Below are 18,126 nucleotides of genomic sequence, written 5' to 3'. Positions count from 1 at the left end.
TTATGACGTTACTTGGGCATTGGGCCCAATTAGTTAATTGGTAAAACCTACACGGATTTGCTGATTTATGTGCTAAAAGTTATTCCTCAGCTTTTTTGGAGTAGCTGCAACAGAATGCGTAAGACGGTCATGTCTAAGCATTTACGAGCCACCTCTAGTTAGACCCATCAAGCCTGTATGAAAACGCAATACAATAGAATCAATCACCAGTATATATAACAATTGTCCTACCACAATTCTTGAAAGTCGCAGTTTTCCAGAGCTTAGTTCAAGAATTCTTCCGACGCGTAAAATGTTTACCTTAACGAAAGCTTCTGTGCGTTTACGCATGCTCCGTATCCAGGCACTGCTGAAGTTTACCCCAGGCCCCAAATAGGCTTAGCTACCTCTCATCGCTTGCATCGAGTTCTCTTTTACATTGAATAGCTCGTAAAGATAAATTGGTGTACGTGTGAAACCTAGTCGAGGGCCGTGGTGCCAATTACAATTCTGAGTGGTTAAGAGCGAGCCTTTCAAGATATCCAACATGTAACCGACATCGAGCTATTGAACTCGCGGATTTCTTGATATTATCAAGAAATCCGCGAGTTCAATACGTCTGTCAGAATTTTAAGTGAAAACAGTAATTTTATGACATAGGGCGAGAAAAAGCTTATCACCAAAACGAGGCGTATGCAGTCTAAGAAAATGCCTCCCACATGGGAGCCAAAGAGTTGAACAACTCTCATATAAAGCTATTCGCATAATAAGCGTGTCAGAGCTCCCTTGTGCAATATTCAATATTGTCTTAATTTTACTTATCCTTTGAGAAAAGCTATCTCTTCTCAAAAATACCTAAAAATCACCAAAAAAATACAAAACACCGCAGTAACACGTTTCTACCTCTTATGGGTTTCTGATTGTTATGAATAAGCACCATTTGTTTCAGGGCCTGTTTATATGGAGAAAAGTTGGCCCTGGGGCAAAAGAGCTTTTAATACATTTCTTTGAATATACAGTCACTCGGACACTTAGAAGCGAGTCAAGTTAGTTTCATGTATGCACTTTCTACAAGAGACAAGTTGGGACATACAGAGCATGCGCAAAACCAGGAGGCCCAATTCTTGGCTTGTCAGTAGGGATAACTATTTTCATATAAACGCTCGGTAAAAAATAGCTCGGGGAAGAGGTTAACCTTCTAAACAGGGACAACTTTACTCCATCTAAATGAGCGCGCAGTTGCGGGAAAGAGCAAGTGACATTGCTTGTTGCTTTTTACGACGTTTTTCCTGTACACATTTTGAAGTGCATATATTTTTTAAGCGCCCGGGATGGTAGACTTGAGGCACTTACTAGCGGAGAATATCACGAAGAAGCGCGATACGGGGTCTTCTATGAGTCGAAAGCAGGCCACGCCGGTCTACAACGTCCCGAGAATGAGAACAACCACAACATTGAAGTGCATAACCCACAACTTTATTTTCTTTAATATCTCGTCAAGGCTGAAGCATCTAATGTTACGCTAATATGTTTTTGCCTTAAAATGTTTTAATTCCTGTTTCTTTTTCCCGTGATGTAGTCGCTCTTTAAGCTTTCATGCTGAAGAAATAATATTATAAAACATGATTAGTTTTTAAGAGAATGTCTCCTTTAGATCCACAAACTTAATTTGGCTCAGTAAATAGAATTCGCTCAAAATCCCTCCAGTAATTTCTTATTATAAGTAAGTAACAAATATGTAATTAGACTGGAGAAAAATTGTTTTCTTTATGAAATCTGGATGAAAACCTTTTACACCTTCTGGTGGCCTCGATGGCCATTGGCCGGATCGTGAAATTTGGTAAAGTCCAACCATTCGCTCTAATACAAATATTGCAGCTACATTCGCTTAAATACCGATATTTGTAAAGAACAAGTCTTGGCCTTGTAAACTGGATGAACCGCATTTAACAACTTTGATTATCAAGAAAGAGACAAGGATCTAAAGTTTGGCTATTTTGGACGTTAAAGGCCAGCTCAAATTTTTCTTAACTTTATGTAGTAAAATATCAAAAGTGGCTCGTACTCACAAGTTAAACTGCATATCAGCGGCAAGCTCCATCCTTCCGCTCTGAGAATATGTAAAAATATTTGGCCGTTCTCTACTCCTTCGGTTGTTGACAAGGGGCGAAACAAGTGCTACTCGGCGGATTTCGCCATGTTGTCATCATAACAATTCGAACCAACTTCAGTACCAAAAAGAGGAGAATTTTGTTCGATCACTAGTACATTTATCTCGCAGTGAACGAAGAAATCACCTTGCAATCCGCTTTTATCTGAACGGAAATTATCACGTCGAGATAGTCCATTTTACAACAACTTTTACAGCAACATATCGATCTTCTACTGTCAGCCATCTTGGTTTTAACATCCGCTGACCAGTTTAGTCGGTCAGTATAAAACACCATGGACTTTGCCACGGACTGCGGACTGCGGACTGCGGACTACGGACTGGGTATAAACACAAATGCGGACTCAAACTGCGGACTGGGTATAGAATACAGACTACGGTATAAAATGCGGATTGAGCATATAAAATACGTTTAAATGCAAACCACGGCTAGAAACAACGACTTTTTTTATCGACGGTTGTTGAAGGCGGCACAAAGAAAAGCACACAAACTGCTCGTCAAGATTCACAGCGAAATCAAAATTTATTTTTTCTTTCACGATAAATACAATTCCAGTGCCGTAGCAAGGGGAGGGGCCGGGGGTGGGGGTCGTGCCCCCAGTTTTTTTTCCCAAAAAGTAAAAACAGACCCGTATGAAATGTTGAAAATAAAATTTTATCTCCCAAAAGGTTTGAAACAATAACATTTGTACTTCTTTTCATTTTTTAACGTACGTAGGGTGAGGCACAACAATATTAAACAGCTAAAAAATAAACTAAACGAACTAAACTTTGGGAAGTTTTCAAAAAACGACCTGCCGATGAAGTCTACGTTTGTCTCTAAGGCAACTCAGACAGTTTAATAACTACGAACTCACTATGATGACTCTGAAAAGTGAAACATTTGCTGGTTTCAAGATACAGAGACAGTCGGTTTTCTATTTTGTAATTGACGTTGCAAGTGTTATACTCTCTTCAATGTGCATTGGTTTGCTGAGACAGTGTAGGAAGAAAATAATTCGCGATTTGCGTAAATCACAAATAACTCTTGGATTTCAAAACTCTCTAGATTTCAAAATTTTCTGGGGTGGGAGGGGGGGGGGGCGGGGTGGTGCATTTCCCCTACACCGCCCAAGCGGCTCGCGCCTCCCGCGCTCGCGTACCCCCCCCCCCCCACTTTTTTTTACCCTTGCACGGCACTGAATTCTCTCAAAAATGCTCTGCTCGTTATCTGTGAAAAAAGAGGCTTACCCTAATTAACGCTCTCATCGTTCTTGAAATTTGACTGATTCGCCTTCAAAACATTTGTCCGTTCCACTGGATGTTTTCTGAGAAATGTACTTGCGAGCTTTCCGCCGCCATATTGGATTTGCGACATATACAAGTGCTTGGTTTTCAAAAGAAGACGCAATGCTCAATCTGCACTCTTTCAACTTGAATTTTTTTCTCTGCGTCTAGACAAATAACTACTTCGGAAATCTATAGCGTCAATACGTGAGATAACTAAATAAAAAATAAAAAAAAGAGAAGAAACTTTGAGGGAAATCACCAACGTGAAAAGCTACCTTTTACTGTCGAAAACGTATAGTCAGGTCGCTTAGCGCAAATTTTTGGAGAAATCGTTACATGGTTGATAAAAGCACCAAACTTTGCAGAATGATTCTTTAATGACTATTAAATAAACACAGACTCGATTTTGCGATTCAAAACTCCGGTTCCAAACTCGAATGTTGAGAGGATTATCGTCTGGCTTCACGTGGCAGACACGTACGAATTTTGCTTGTTTTCGCTACACTAACACACGGTTTGTTTTAACGTTTCGCCATTCGCTTATTCAACACCCCTCGGACTCCTGTAATACCAAAAAAAAGGTACGAAATTTCAAGTACTGAAGAAGTTAAAAAATTCTACTGGCAGAAGAGAAAAACATAAGGGGAAAAACGTCTGACCCGGTTTTCATTGTCATGCAAATTAGGGTTGTTTGTCAAATTCCCACGTGCCTGCCGCTTGAGGCTGGCCAGATATGCAGTTGAATAACGATAACTAACTCGAGCCTTCAAAGGAGATCGAAAAACGTTTGAGATATCGGGAGTTCGAGTTAGCAAGGGTACTAACTTATTAGGGAAAAAACACCTGGAGGATCGGAGAAAGTTCGAGTTTAGCAGGAGGTTCGAGTTATCTGTAATGAAATCGACAACATTATATTAAGTTTTGAGTCGAGTCTCCACTGCAACTCCGATCCAAGAATCAAAGACTAAAGCGAATGAAACAAACACAAATTTTAAGTTCCTCACAATTGGAGGGATTTTAATGTGTTTTGACAGTACTTTGCTGTAATCTACGAACAGGCTTTCTGTCACCCTGCGAGCAGAGCCCCTTCTTTTTCCACTAATATACTTCTACTTCCCAAATCTCAACCGTAGGGAAGTTAAAAGAGGCTCTGCTCGCAGGGTGGCTTTCTGTAGGAAAAAGGCTAACTTTATCGAGCTAGGCGAGAAGGTGAGACAACTTTAATGCTCAGTTTATTCAGCCTTGCTTCTAGTTATTTTTAACATCAGGTCACGTTTGGTAGCATTTTGCATGCTTATTCTGCATTTTATACCGTAGTCCGTGTTTTATACCCAGTCCGGACCCTCCCCAGTCCGTAGTCCGCAGTCCGTGTTTTATACTGACCGACTAAACTGGTCAGCGGATGTTAAAACCAAGATGGCTGACAGTAGAAGATCGATATGTTGCTGTAAAAGTTGTTGTAAAATGGACTATCTCGACGTGATAATTTCCGTTCAGATAAAAGCGGATTGCAAGGTGATTTCTTCGTTCACTGCGAGATAAATGTACTAGTGATCGAACAAAATTCTCCTCTTTTTGGTACTGAAGTTGGTTCGAATTGTTAAGATGACAACATGGCGAAATCCGCCGAGTAGCACTTGGTTCGCCCCTTGTCAACAATCGAAGGAGTAGAGAACGGCCAAGTATTTTTACATATTCTCAGAGCGGAAGGATGGAGCTTGCCGCTGATATGCAGTTTAACTTGTGAGTACGAGCCACTTTTGATATTTTACTACATAAAGTTAAGGAAAATTTGAGCTGGCCTTTAACATCCAAAATAGCCAAACTTTAGATCCTCGTCTCTTCCTTGATAAGCAAAGTTGTTCAATGCGGTTCATCCAGTTTAAAAGGCCAATACTTGATGTTTACAAGTATCGGTATTTAAGCGAATGTAGCTGCAATATTTGTATTAGAGCGAATGGTTGGACTTTACCAAATTTCACGATCCGGCCAATGGCCATCGAGGCCACCAGAAGGTGTAAAAGGTTTTCATCCAGATTTCATAAAGAAAACAATTTTTCTCCAGTCTAATTACATATTTGTTACTTACTTATAATAAGAAATTACTGGAGGGATTTTGAGCGAATTCTATTTACTGAGCCAAATTAAGTTTGTGGATCTAAAGGAGACATTCTCTTAAAGTGATTTGGAGATCACAAAAGTAAACAAAAAATGTAACTGAACTCGGCTGCTATCGATTTGGTTTGCCATTTTTGCAATTATCAGTTGAAAAAAGTAAGTTCTCAAACCGTTTATCTTCTTTCAAACTCGTACTTTCATTTACCGTAATGATTCGCTATTTTAACCGCAATTTAATTTACTTTAGTTAGCTCAACAGAGGGCACTTACTGAAGAGAGAGCGCTAATTTCGTTTTCGTCCTAAACTTCGGAATGTGATAAAGTACTTTAATGAACGCCAACAGATACTGCAACTCAAGATTTACAATAAAAGGGGTTCGCAAAGGGACAATATTGTGTTCAGAGCAGAAAGAAGTCCACATCATTCACTCGTGTAATCACTCCATTATGTGCTAAGGTGAATGCGTACGTCTCCCCCCCCCCCCCCCCCCCCCCTCCCAAATTTGGCCTTATATTATTAGCTTCACTTTCGCTATGGGGGCGCTTGTTATTGAAGCGACATTCGAGAGGGGAGTGATTATTAGAAAGGGGGCGCTCAAGTGAATCATTACGGTTTATTTCAAAATGACTCGGTGGCTGATTTCAAACAACTTTTACAACTTGTTTGAGTGAAGCTACTAGCTGTGGATAACAGTTTTCGCGCCTTTGCAATGTTTGACGACACTGGCGCATCCTGATTGGACAAAATGCTTTCTGCACGCGTGGAAAAAACGTTTCGCCATCCGTATTGGCTAAAGCAATTTCCAAATTGGTTTTCGCGCGATGAATTTCTTATGCAAGAAATAAAGGAGACCACCGAACGTAATTACCAATCTTAAACTTACCAAGAACTTGAAATTAAGATTTTGTGTGTCACTGTGATCACAAATATTGCTTACCAGCAAAAGGTAAGAAAACTCGATTTAGAGGCCGATATGATTTATCCATTATACACAACAGAGTAGTCACAATCTCCCCATTTTCCACTGTATGTAGAATCCAGTGAACACCAGTGTTTGTCGTGATCAGCCGTGGTACAGGAATGGTATTTCACTCCTTTGTAAGTGAATGGAATGCTGCAGCATTTGCCATCCGTCGTCTTCTGCAAACACTCAGCTTTTGTGGTCAACGTGGTGTTTTACCCAAATGGAAGGAATGATAGAAAAATTACAATTAAAATAAGAATTTTATTATTTCAACTTTTTATTTATTTATTTTATTATGACTGAATAATAAATTTTCATCGAAATTATTTCTTTCAATTTGGGACAAAATGAAAAATAAACGAGGGTTAAATAGGAAACAAAATTGGAATATTGGTAGTCAAAGGTCTCTAAAGAAACTGAACTACGGGATATATTTGAAATTAGCTTGTTTTAGGCTCTCAAAATGTTTTCTTTTTTGGGGGGAAACGAGTGAATGCGACAGGTCGTAAAGGGGAAAAGTGGAATTGGTCAAATATTCAACCTTTTTACAAGAGCTTTTCCGTTTTAAAACTTGACTAGAAATACCTATTGACGGTTTCTGCTTGGAAAGCGTTACCTTGCAGATTGATTAAAAGCTTCAATGAAAATAGTTTCCTGAATGTAACCGAGTGATAGCTAGAGAAGCTTTATCGTACTGTTAGAGTAGCTTTATTCTCGGTCACGGGGATTACGCAGATATTTGGTCTAAACTGTTCTGCAATTAGTTGTAGGCAACTTAACCCATATAAAAACATTGTCTTTTAACATCTTAACGAAGATATACCCTTAATTTGCGGATAGAAATCAACCTACGGCTATAAATATCGATTTTGTTTTAATGACGCGCAGAAACAACTTCAAAACGTTAGCCTAGCTTTTCAAGTTGCAATCCGTTTCCATCCGAGCCATCTGCAGCCAAAGATGTTCTTTAAGCGTTTCAGTGCTCTAAAATAGATATTTTAAATAAAAATGGACTATTAGTTTTAGGTTTCCTGCGACACAAATATAAATTTTGGCTGTTTAAAAATCTGGTTAAATCCGTGACATAGTCCTTTTAAAGTATCGTATTCCCAGGAACAGAAAACATATTAAAAACTGCAAGATTAAATACTTACCACACTCTCCCCAGTTTCCTTTGTAAGTAGGATCCAGTGAACACCACAGTCTGTTATGGTCAGCCGTGGTACAGGAATTGTGTCGAATTCCTTTATAGGTGAAAGGGATGCTGCAACATTTGCCATCCTTTGTCTTGTGGGAACATTTAGCTTGGAATCACGAATGATTTCGGCAAATTGGAAGGAACGAGAAAAATATAAAGTCAAGTTGGGAATCTCAATGTCCTTTACCTATCTCAGTATTTTGTTTAATAGTCCGTGAGCCAGGACCTCAAAAATCTATTTCCGTAGCACCCCCAACCGAACAAATATTCATTGGTACCAAATCAAAGCTCAGGGCCTAGTGTTTTATATTCAACTTGTTTCCAGCTGTGAAAATGGAGCTTAACGAAGAAAATGAGGTGTTTGTAACAGGGGGTGGGTGGGGATAAATTTGAAACATTAGATCGGTGTTATATAACAATGCTGATATCTATAACTACATTACACCAATATTCATTAAATTTGGATGAGTTAATCAATCAATCATACTCTATAATATGAGATGCTATTTAATCAATTAGCGAACGCCATAGAGGCCGTTGCTAAGGACTATTTAATGACACAACGACACTTCAAATCCTGAGTTTCAGAATGAAAGTTAAATGGCTGCGTTTTTAATAAAAGATGTATTAGCGCAATGAAGGTTTAAAATAGGAAGCAATTTACAAAGTAAACTACTCTCCGGGTGAAGAATTTCGGAATTAGCAAGTATTTTCTTGCATTTTGAGGTATTTAATACCTTAGCAACCATTTGTTTACATGCAGACCTTTGTGTACAGTATGTACACTATCAAGCACACTGCACGGTTATATCCAGCAAGTACAGCGGTTATTAAATAAATGTAGTGAAATATATTGTTCTAGAATGAAATGTGGCCGTTTTTGTACCAGTTATGTCATTATGGCAAAGATTGCTAGGCAAGGTTATTGAAACCGTTGTTCTTTATTACCATACGCAATGGTGAGTATACTGTACTTCACGAATAGCTGGTATATCAACTTCACAAACCCATCTCTGTTTTGAGTTTATATATGTTCCTAAACTCATTGAAATTCCACGAAACATAAAGAAATAAGGAAACTGTTAAAATATGAAGAAATCGCTAACACATTCCTATTCAAACAAAACGACAGCTTCTATTAACAGAAATAATGGTAAATACAAATTAAAATGCTACTGATAATGCCTCCATTGGCTCTAATCATTCTTTTACACTCAGAACGTAATAATGATAATGATTATGATAACAGTAATAGTAATAATAATAATAATAATAATAATAATAATAATAATAATAATAATAATAATAATAATAATAAGAGAATAACAATAAGAATAACAATATCAATAACAATGACAATAAAAATGATAACAATAATTATAATTAAAACACATTCAAACAAGATTACTGCGTCATTTTTAAGAAAAAACTGCTATCAATGCAGGTCCTGAAAAAAAGATCAAACAATATGTATAAAGAACCACAATATTTAAAAAATACTACATAAAAAAGAAAATGTCAAACTTTCCAATGGAGTCGCAAATTCTAAAAAAATGTGTTTTTCTACACATAATTCTAGGTATTAACTAATTAAAAGTCAGTATCTTCGGGGTTGCTTTTTTCCCCGTCTATGTCCTCCTTGCTTGACCAGTTGGTGCAACTACTGTCCTCGCAAAGACATGCATCTCTGCAAAGCATACCACTTCTTGTCCAGGATCAGCGCCGACTCCGGCACTGTACCTTGCAGCTGCAACAAACCAGCTCCATCACCGCCTCAGGTGCTAGAACTTGGTCTGTCCAATCAATATTCAGTTCCCGTTCCTTTTATATATCATCCGTTACCAACTGAACTAGGGGCTGTCGGGTTTGCCTCCAAAGCATTTCTCCAAATATAAGACTTTAAGGTTGTTGTATATGTTTCTTGAGGGCAGACATTCAGTGGTGGGAGGTGGTGCGACTGTAATTCTTCATTTTGCAGAATAAGTGGTATCTAACTTGATTAACATCTTTTCCTGCCCTTCCATACAAAAAGCACACAAGTTCTTCAACATCTGCTGCATGTTCATCCCTCACAGGTACATTATTGTGGCCAAGGGGAAGAACTAGTTCTCGTAGTTTGTTATTTCCTCAACTAGCTTGAGAGCTTTCATTTCCGTTTGCCGAAGAAGGCACTAACCAAATCACAGTCAGTCAGTGCATGAAGGCCCGGAAGCACTAAGCATACTACTTCCCTAACTGATTGCAAACACTGGTAATGTCCACGATTCGTGAATGATTCTGAGTCTTACTCACGATGGTAATTCTTGCTGGGATGTTTGATGATGGCTTGCCAGCACTTCCACGTCTGCATCAAAAGAGTAAATACTCAATTGTCGATGGCCATTGTGAATGCATCCAGAACGCGCAAAACATCCCAGTTCTTCCTGCTCGGTATAAAGCTCTGGGACTGCTATTGACAACACACAACCATCGCTTCCTGTAAGTCTTGTACACAAGGAGCCATCTGTGACGTACACAACACGTCCTTCTAGCTTGTGAGAATACGAATGTCTTGCTCATTCACAAGCAAGAAAACAAAGCAGGCAAGTCTTCCCAGTGCTCAGAAATTTCTTCTGTGAGCTACTAATCTCCACAGTCTGTCTGTCCCGACTGCGCTTGCTTCTTTCAACATTTTTGATTGAAATTACAGGGTACTGATCCCCGACAAAGTCAATTTTTATTGCATCGTTTCCTCCTTATAAAATGATTCTATCAAGAACTCTTTCAGCTACTAGCACTATGTGCACTGAAATTGTCTGGCACATATGTCATGTGTGTCAATGCCTGAATCACAGCCATGGCATCAATGATAACAAAAGTAGAAAGTGGCGAAGAGGGCAACACTGGAACATTTTTATTCAGCGGCTTAGGCAAAACGGCTTTGTTTGTCTTTGCCAGCAGTGATTCATTAAGTACTGCTAAAGACCAAGGTAGCGCGCCTAGTTGGTGTGCAAACAAGTCTCTGATACACCTTGCGATTCTCATCTGGAGTCTGACCAATAACAAGAAGTCTGGCGAAAAGATTTCTGTCTGCCTTGAGAATTACATCTCTGCCTCCTGTCTCCGCGGCTTTTGATTTCGCTGCATTTGTAAACGTTTACAGCTTCAGATTGGCGAAGGCGTCGAGGGTGGCATTTGTCAGGATTTGTTACAAAGATACTAGATTGACAGACGCGCTTTTGCACGGGCTCACTGGTTACTTCCTCGTGTGCTGCTCGTTAAGAGGAGAGTTTCACTTTTTTCTATCAGCTCTTGTTGCGTGGTCTTTATTTGTGCATGGCCAATAGCACCTCTTGTGATATCCTCCCTTAGGACCTCCACTCTAACATCCTTCCATTACTCTAAACACTTCATCTTTCCTGATTTGTACAGGTTTCAAATGATTTCTATATATGTCTTATCGTTAAAGACACAGAGATTGCCATTAACATTTCTAACGTGGCAAAGGCATTTACCTCAGTTTGGTTTACTACCATTGACTGATCGAGCACGTTTTCTTTGAGGAATATTTAGTTCAGTCATTATTGTGTACAACAGTAGAGTCACTGTGCAGAAGGTAATATGGTTCAAGTCGCCACATTGTACATACGAGATATTCAAAGTTTATAAACAACAGCAAAGGCACTCGAAACCCTCGAAACGAAACACACAGTCAAGGAAATGATATTCGAACATTGTGCAAATGGCATGCAGTATTGATGCTGCAAAAATTGTGTTATCTTATTCAAATATAATCACCAAAAATCTCATTAGATAATTACATAATAATAGTATTGATAATTAGTACCAACCACAGAAACCACAGATACAGAATAATGTAAAAAAACATTGGGAACTTTTGCAATCGTAATTCTCTGTTTAAAATATACAATATAACATTTTACTATACTCGACAGTCACCCATCATGCTCTCGTTTTACTTTTAATCGTGCGATTGGTTACAAAATCAGCGAATTCGCTGATTTTGGTGATATGCTCAGAAAACCCAAGGAACAGCCACATGAGAACCAAGTTACTGGCATCGTATATAAAGTGGAATGCAAATCGTGTCCTTTTGTATACATTGGCGAAAGAAAACGATCCTAAAACTCTCGATGGGCAGAGCACTAACCTGGCACTCGAGGCAATAATGATTCTAAAAAATAAAATAATCTTTCAAGAGGAGGCTCCCGTCACATGACGTCGTTTTCAGGCAGGTCCTCAAATAAAACTAAAATATTATGTTTTATTATTTTTATTTTATATTTTACAAGGTTAAAAATCAAGTTAAAAATCAAGTCTGCCATAAAACAGCACTCGGAGACCACTGGACATGACATTCATCCAAACTATGTAGAAATACTGGAACGAGGCATGTGCAGCCAAACAAAAGCTTATTTTTAAAATCTTTGCATTGCACTGTGAACACCGAAGCTGTTAATGAACGCCAGCCTTTCCCTAAAGCGTATTTGCCACTAATTGTATCCCTTAGGGACCGTCACAAGTTTTAAACTTTTAAATTTATTCTTTTAGTAATTTCATTTTGAGGAAGGCAACAGAAAGGTTGCCGAAAATTTAATTTTAACATTTTAAAGGTAAGATACAACCGTATTTTTAATTTTTTTATGACCACTGATCACCCAAACAGCAATAATTTTTAAAATACTGCTATATTTCAGCTCATCGTACTACTTTTACGTCCCAGCTGTTCAAAAGTCTACATGTAAACAAATGGTTGCTAAGGTGCTGAATGTCTCAAAATGCAAGAAAATTTTTGCTAACTGAGGGATTTTTAACTCGGAGAGAAGTAAAAGTTTGTACATTTCTTCTAATTATAGCTTTCATTGCGCTATAACAACTTTTATCAAAAGCGTGACCATTTAACTTCCATTCTGAAACTCAGGATTTGAAGTGTCATTGTTTTATTAAATAGGCCTTAGCAACCGTCTCTATGGTGACATTTACTTAATTAAAAAGCATCTTATATTAAAGAGTATGATCGATTGTTTAATCCCTCCAAGTTTAGTAAAGTTTGGTGTAATGAGGTGGGAGATATGGGCCTTGTTATAATATACCGACCTGAATGTTCTAAAGTTATCCCCACCCACACCCTGATAAAAACCTCTCATTTTCTCCTTTAAGCTCCATTTTCGCGGCTGGAAACAAGTTGAATATAAAACACAAGGCCCTTAGCTTTAATTTGGTACCAAGGAAACTTTGTTCGGTTGGGGGTGCTACGAAATTGCTTTTCCAGCCACTTTTTACGAATTGGCTCATGGACTATAATATATACCCCTGATTGAAGAAACGTTGACCCATGAAAAGCATAAACCATAAACGATGCGACCCAAATGTTTACTGGGAAATCGGGAAAAAGTAATCGTCGTCTGTGACAGACTGAACTCAATAGGACTGAAATCAGAATGAAACTGATTTCAGAATGAAATCAATAGGACAGGTTGCATAAATCATGCTCAAAGCTCTCAAAGAAAGAAAGTATCTTGATTATGAATAAATGGAATATTACTAAGCTTACCTATGCTGTCTACCTTGGTATTATCGTTCATGGTTTATGCTTTTCACAGAGTCAGCATTTTTTCAATTTGGTGTATCTTATACTGCAGATGTCAGCTATCAGGGCTGTAACTAGCAAGAGGCAAGACGAAGCACTTGCCTCGTCTAGATTTTAACCCAAAACTAAAAACAATATATGTTTTGTTGGGAAAATAATTCCCAGCTGATATTATAATTGTTTATAATTCTTCAGCCCTGGGTAGTTTATGCAGTTAAACACAATAGTGCTTGAAGCCGCGATCAAGTGGAAAACTTGTTAAACCGTTACTGCCGTCCGTGTATAGGTCCCTCATCCTTTACAACTGATTGTAAATTCACATGGCCGATCATAGCCATGGCCGTAACCAAACCTTTGCCATAGACGAGGCAAGATCTTGCTCGGGAGTTCTGGGGGCATGCCCACTAACTGGAAAACTTGTTAAACCGTTAAAAATTTTTGCAGTTAAACACACATTACTTACCACAATTTCCCCATTTTCCTGCGTAGACAAGATCAAGTGAACACCAAGGTTTGTCGTGATCAGCCGTGGTACAGGACTGGTATTTGACTCCTTTGTAAGTGAATGGAATGCTGCAACATTTGCCATCCGTTGTCTTTGACAAACACTCAACTTTTGAGGTCAAAGTTAGACACAAATGAAAGGAACAATTAAAATATGTATTCAATAAGATTTAAAAAACGATCTCTGGTTAAAAATTAGATACACGAGCTTTCGACTACAAGTCTGAAGTCTTTGACAAGTAATGAATAAAAAGCGCGAATCTTAAAATATATGCTATAAAGAGAAATTACATTTTTAAACAACAAACATACTTGTATGAGAATAACATGCTAATTTGAAGTTCATAATAAAATTGAACGTTATCTAAGGTAACTGTTTCGCGGTATTGTCTGCGTCGTAGGCGCAACACAACTATGGTACTTACCACAATCTCCCCATTTTCCACTGTAGGTAGGGTCCAGTGAACACCACAGTCTGTTATGGTCAGCTGTGGTACAGGAATTGTGTTTAATTCCTTTATAGGTGAAAGGGATGCTGCAACATTTGCCATCCGTTGTCTTGTGGGGACACGATTGAGCTTCAACACCTTTTTGTAATCAGCAAATTGTGTTAGTTTCCATTTGTAAAGGTTAAGTCTGCATACTGGATCTTATCCTGGTTTTCTTACTATGATGTTACTAGAAGTATTTCTACTCTCCCCTGGTTGGGATGCTGATCGATAAACAAAGAAAAACTATAATAAACTAACATACGTACCAAAAGCCATATTCAAGCTCAACATGAGCAAAGTGTAGAAATAAAAAGATAGCATCATCCTCCACAATATTCCAGGCTAACAACAAATAACAAGACTAATTAGCAAAGAAACGCAAGATTCATTTACCTGACATTTAAAGGGACACGGTCACGTGCTTCACTTCAAAAATTCTGAGCTTAAAGACGCATGAAAACCTACAAATAGTGCTCAAGTTTTGTTCAAAATCTACTATATACTAGTTATGCAACGCTTTCGAGTGGTATACCGTGGAATATCCCACGAGTCACTTGTATTTTCGCGGTATACACACGAGCCTTTAGGCGAGTGTGTATACGAAGAAAATACAAGTGACAAGTGGGATATTCCATAGTATACCACGAGAAAGTGTTGTGTAACTATTTTATACCATGCCATAGAAAATACGCTAACTAAATTTCGTCGAGAATACAGTCGCAGCGCACTATGGGAAGGTTGGGTTGAATACCGTCGAATATACAACGGCTTTGGGTCCTGTACTTCTGATTGGCTGTATTTTCTATGGCATGGTATAAAACAGTGTACGGAAGCTATAAACATGTGATATTATTGTGATACCATCAGGAAATTGTATATCTCAACTTGAGAAAGTTAGGCTGACTTTTTCCAGCTCTACCCTTGTCCCCTAGAAAAACAGCTAAAACTAATAACGGCACCCTCACTTCCTTCAACAACAATCTTCGTCTTGATGTTCTAGGTGCATTTCGTGTACGAGTGAGAGTACGTCAACAATTTTAGTACTTTTTACTGAAAAGCAAAAAAAAAAATCCCCATGACAGTGTCCCTTCAACTAAGACTCCTTAGTCCTCAAGGAAAAGAATTCAGATGTCGCATCTTTTGTCACTAATGCGAGCATTGGATATAAGTAACTGTGTCATACTCGAAGAAGAGGATTTGCAGTAAAAACCCGCGTATAAGAACCTAGAAATTAAGAACCTCCTGGCAGAAATTTGCTTCCTTAATACCCCAAAAGGTTCTTATATGTGGGGTTAAACTATTTTATTTATAATACAATAACTGTATTTTATCAAAAAGGATGTCTTTAGAGATCAAGAATTGCACAGGGAAGCTAAAAAATGCCAGTAAGTACCCCAAAATATAAGAACCTGTTTTGCCAAACTCTAAAAAAGCAGGTTCTTATACGCGGGTTTTTACTGTATCGCTCTATTTCCACTTTACGTTAATAACAATATATCAAAATTACTATTTTTCGGCTAAGTGTTATTGGAATGCTATTGGAATAAGTTCAACCTCACTGAGTCTCCCAAACGCACCCTTTTTAAAAGCACACACCAAAAGGCGATGTGGTTCAATTCACCTGGGACTAAAAGGAGGTCAGTCACGGACAACTCATCTTAAAAAAACTGGCAAGTTTTTTCAAGTTTGTCAGTCGTAATCCGTCTTAATCTTCGTCAGACGAAACCATCCATGGTTATTTTCGGGTTTTAATTACTCCTTTGTTGTTTTCCTACATTACACAACTATTATTCTGAGGTTTCCTTCAATTTGGAAGTAACCAGAAAAATGACTTAAAATATCGTAACTGACAATGCTGGCCACGTCCCTTTAAGCAACTGTTCGTTTAAGGTTTCTCGCTTTTTCCATCAATCCAAAATAATGGCATTTTTATAACATTTGCTTACTGTTGTTAAACACGGAGGTTTTCGAGAAGCATCAACAAAATTGTTTCACATGGTAAATAGTTTGATGTGTTAACATTTACCTTCCTAGAGTGAACATTTATTATTTACCCATGCAGTTCCAACTTCGTACCTGACTTACCGTATTTTCTCGATTAAACGCCGGGTCTCCAAGGTGGAGACGAAAATAGCCCTCTCGGGTATTTGTTCGAGGTATTATAAGCTGTAGGTATATTAGCCAGATAGACGAAAAAAAAAAAAAAAGGGAAAAAAAAGGGGCGTTTAATCGAGAAAATAGGTATTTGTTTTTTCTTGAATCAAAAGATTTTTAGCCTCTTTTTTATTAGCTATCCGCAATTTGAATCACTAGAGCGTATTAACCACATTCGCGCTAACTGGAATGTTGGATTTTATGGTTGTCAAGCTAGCCCACAATCATCGTTCTTTTGAAGAATCTGACCACAAAGTGCTCATATTATGTTATTATTATAAAATTTCTATTTGATAAAATCAACTGTCAGTGTAAGTTGTTTTCTTACAACAAATGGCAAGTATAAAGAAACTAAATAGGTCTAAATAGTCCTTTGTTTCCACCGCTGGTTATTATTCGCATATTGGATTCCTCTTTCTCGCTTGAGTTATTTTTTCCTGTTTCCCAACTAAGAGATTAAAAAATAAGTCTGCATTTAGTCCGCTCTTTTCAACTAATGCTTTAATTAAACCGCAACACATTTTCTATTATCTGCATATTGGATTCGTCATTCTCGCTCCAGTTAACTTTTCCTGTTTCCAAACCAAAAAAATTCACCAACTTTGTAGTTTTAGATCAGTGCAGGATGTACAGCATACTAAGTATGTTGACATGCAAACGTTGATATTATCATTACTATTTTATATTCCTGTATCTAATCGTTTTTCTCGGCACATTTAATCAGTTTCTGTTAACAACAGCCGAAGAAAAAAGCATGCACTACCGCAGTTGTAAAAAAAAAACAACCGAACTATGACAACGAGCGGCTATTTCCATTAAGTATGCTCCTAATAAAGACAGAAATCTCTTTCAAATGAAAGCAGTGTTTTCATTTTTCGAACCCAGTACGAGACGAAGCTTAATGTCTACTCAGTCAAATGTGAAACACAAGTTGTTCAAACAGCGTTCACAAATAAGCGTGCAAACATATTCAATTTTAATGTTACTGCAGATTATCTGCAAACAGTCTTTTGTAGTTTCTTAAACATTCAGTAATTTTGCAAAGTGAAATCTTTTACATGCAGCAGTTAATATTTACAGTTTTTTGCCATATCATGCGTTGTCTAATGGTAGTCATGTTAATGAATGTCAGGGAGGTTGTTCAGACAAACACGTTTCTTACTGCTGTACTTAGGACTCACCTTACGTTGCACTTGTTACCTTACTCTTTGCTGATGATGAACTGAATACAACGCACTTGAAATGATTGAAAACAAACTAAAGGGAACGCCGTTTTCTAACCACTGTAACCAAGATACAGCACACAGTCCAAAATTTGATGAAAACGGATACACTAATGACGTGCACTGTTGACGTGCATGATCCCTTTAAATCCATGCATAATTAGTGCGATTCAATTATTGTGAAATAATGCCTTCTTTATAAGGTTGCCTTTTAAAGGCTCTCCCTGCTTGGACGAACACCTTCCACTAATAATCCATTTTACTTCAGTAATTCAACCGTTCAGGTATTGAGCGTTTTCATACGTTTCTTCAGCTGTTCTCAGGGAACACAGAGTCTTACATACACAGTTTGAGTCAACAACAAAAACAACAACGACTAAAACATCCTTTATTTATACACGATATAATAGCGTCGCGCACAAATTCTAAAAATAGATTTGGTCTCATGAGACCCCCCCGCGTGAC

The 18,126-nt window shown here is 38.0% G+C and overlaps 1 protein-coding gene across 3 annotated transcripts in view; it reads right to left on the bottom strand.

Moving 5' to 3' along the window:
- The window catches only part of LOC144636171 (uncharacterized), a 64,310-nt gene extending 46,547 nt beyond the window's left edge, over positions 1 to 17,763 (bottom strand). Inside the window, exons 1-7 of one of the 3 annotated variants that reach the window (XM_078495331.1) lie at positions 17,620 to 17,763; positions 14,551 to 14,626; positions 14,219 to 14,380; positions 13,753 to 13,902; positions 7,656 to 7,805; positions 6,475 to 6,691; positions 1,447 to 1,578 (exon numbers count right to left, since the gene is read on the bottom strand). In XM_078495331.1, coding sequence (XP_078351457.1) covers positions 6,516 to 6,691; positions 7,656 to 7,805; positions 13,753 to 13,902; positions 14,219 to 14,380; positions 14,551 to 14,608 — 696 coding nt within the window. In that variant the 5' untranslated portion in view covers positions 14,609 to 14,626; positions 17,620 to 17,763 and the 3' untranslated portion in view covers positions 1,447 to 1,578; positions 6,475 to 6,515. Of the gene's footprint in view, positions 1 to 1,446; positions 1,579 to 6,474; positions 6,692 to 7,655; positions 7,806 to 13,752; positions 13,903 to 14,218; positions 14,381 to 14,550; positions 14,632 to 17,619 lie in introns of those variants that run through there. The other 2 variants (XM_078495332.1, XM_078495334.1) reach the window with 2 other exon arrangements.
- Positions 17,764 to 18,126: the final 363 nt, after the last annotated feature.

The sequence above is a fragment of the Oculina patagonica genome, chromosome 13 (assembly GCF_052425735.1).
Source record: "Oculina patagonica isolate OP01 chromosome 13, crgOcupat, whole genome shotgun sequence".
Taxonomy (NCBI): domain Eukaryota; kingdom Metazoa; phylum Cnidaria; class Anthozoa; order Scleractinia; family Oculinidae; genus Oculina; species Oculina patagonica.
This window is presented reverse-complemented; position numbering and strand designations above follow the sequence as displayed.